Below are 1,380 nucleotides of genomic sequence, written 5' to 3' on the forward strand. Positions count from 1 at the left end.
GTATGAAATCACCAAAAGCACCTGTTTGACACTTCTTCACAGAATTTTTCAATTTGAAATCAGTCTGCAGGCATTTATGGTTTGATTTTTTGAGTTGTTACCAACATCTGGTGAAAATTTCATGTCATTAGCACCTCTAGTTATATATTTACTGAGAAAAATGGTGACTTGTTCAATACTTATTTTACCCTCTGTGTGTGAAGGAACTTCAAATGCTTTGTCTGATTTCATTACCGTCTTAGCAGGGAGTGCGAATATTAAGCAATTTAAATCTTATTATTGTTTTTTTTTTTCTTTTAAAGCTGAACCTGGGAACGAAAGCGAGCGAATAGAATTTTCCAACCTGGTCCTTCTCTTCTGTGAGCTCATTCGCCACGACGTCTTCTCCCACAACATCTACATGTGCACGCTGATCTCCCGTGGCGACCTGGCTTCGGACTCTCACCTGCCGCGGCCACGTTCCCCGAGCGACGAGCCCTCCGATGAGTCGGAGCGCAAAGAGCAGGATGCGGGCATCAGTGTGAAGATGGAGGCATGTTGGAGGCATCTGTTGTTGTTGTTGTTGTGTAACTGCTTTGTGTTAAATTTTAACATCAAGTTATTTGTCCAGCAGGATACCGGTCTGTCTGAGTCGATGGAAATTGATCCCAACTCCAGTGCTAATTTTGAGGAGGTAGACGAAGCATAAAGTGTCATTCAGTATATAGCTCCAGTTTGTTTTAAAGTAAAGTTTATTCTCACGGTAACGCTGGAGGTAACCTCAGACTTTCGTTCTCTGCAGATGTTCTCACCTCCGATGCATTGCGAGTCCAAAGGGAGCCCCTCCCCCGAGAAGCCCGCTCCGGACCTGGACAGCAAGCCCAACTGCAAAGACAAAGGCATGGACCCCGCCTTCCCGCAACTCTACGATCAACCGCGGCACATTCAGTATGCTACTCACTTCCCCATTCCACAGGTAAGAACGCTGAGTCGAGCCCCCCGCAGAGGCTGTTAAGAAACATGCTGACCCCTGAGCAAATTTTATTGGTGACCCTTGCTTTCGATGAAAGTTGTAAAATTTTAAATGAGCCATAATTTTTGATAGAATCACTCCTAATAATTTGGACAGCTGATTTAGAGTCTGCGTCTTTCTGTCTGCATTGCGTTCCCAAACTGACAATCGTTCAGATTTAAAGTTTCAGTCTGAAATATTCAACTGTCAAATATACCTTTAAGCATCTAATGAAAGTAGATAAGAAAACAATTAAGGAAGAATTGTTGAAGAAAAATGAAATTGTTTAATTTGTGTTCGTTACAGTTTAAGGAGTTTGAATTTTTTGTTTTGTTTTTTATTTGGTTTATCATTGTTTGAAGAAAAAAATTTATTTATTTATTTATTTA

The 1,380-nt window shown here is 41.1% G+C and overlaps 1 protein-coding gene across 3 annotated transcripts in view; it reads left to right on the top strand.

Annotated features, from left to right (window-relative positions):
• Positions 1 to 1,380, top strand: part of med12 (mediator complex subunit 12) — a 34,897-nt gene that overhangs the window by 11,995 nt on the left and 21,522 nt on the right. For 2 of the 3 annotated variants that reach the window (XM_014003761.1, XM_014003777.1), the window contains exons 13-15: positions 303 to 532; positions 611 to 673; positions 782 to 955. In XM_014003761.1, coding sequence (XP_013859215.1) covers positions 303 to 532; positions 611 to 673; positions 782 to 955 — 467 coding nt within the window. The remainder of the gene's footprint in view (positions 1 to 302; positions 533 to 610; positions 674 to 781; positions 956 to 1,380) is intronic. The other variant, XM_014003770.1, reaches the window with a different exon arrangement.

The sequence above is a fragment of the Austrofundulus limnaeus genome, unplaced genomic scaffold, assembly GCF_001266775.1.
Source record: "Austrofundulus limnaeus strain Quisiro unplaced genomic scaffold, Austrofundulus_limnaeus-1.0 Scaffold1, whole genome shotgun sequence".
In the NCBI taxonomy this organism is placed as follows: domain Eukaryota; kingdom Metazoa; phylum Chordata; class Actinopteri; order Cyprinodontiformes; family Rivulidae; genus Austrofundulus; species Austrofundulus limnaeus.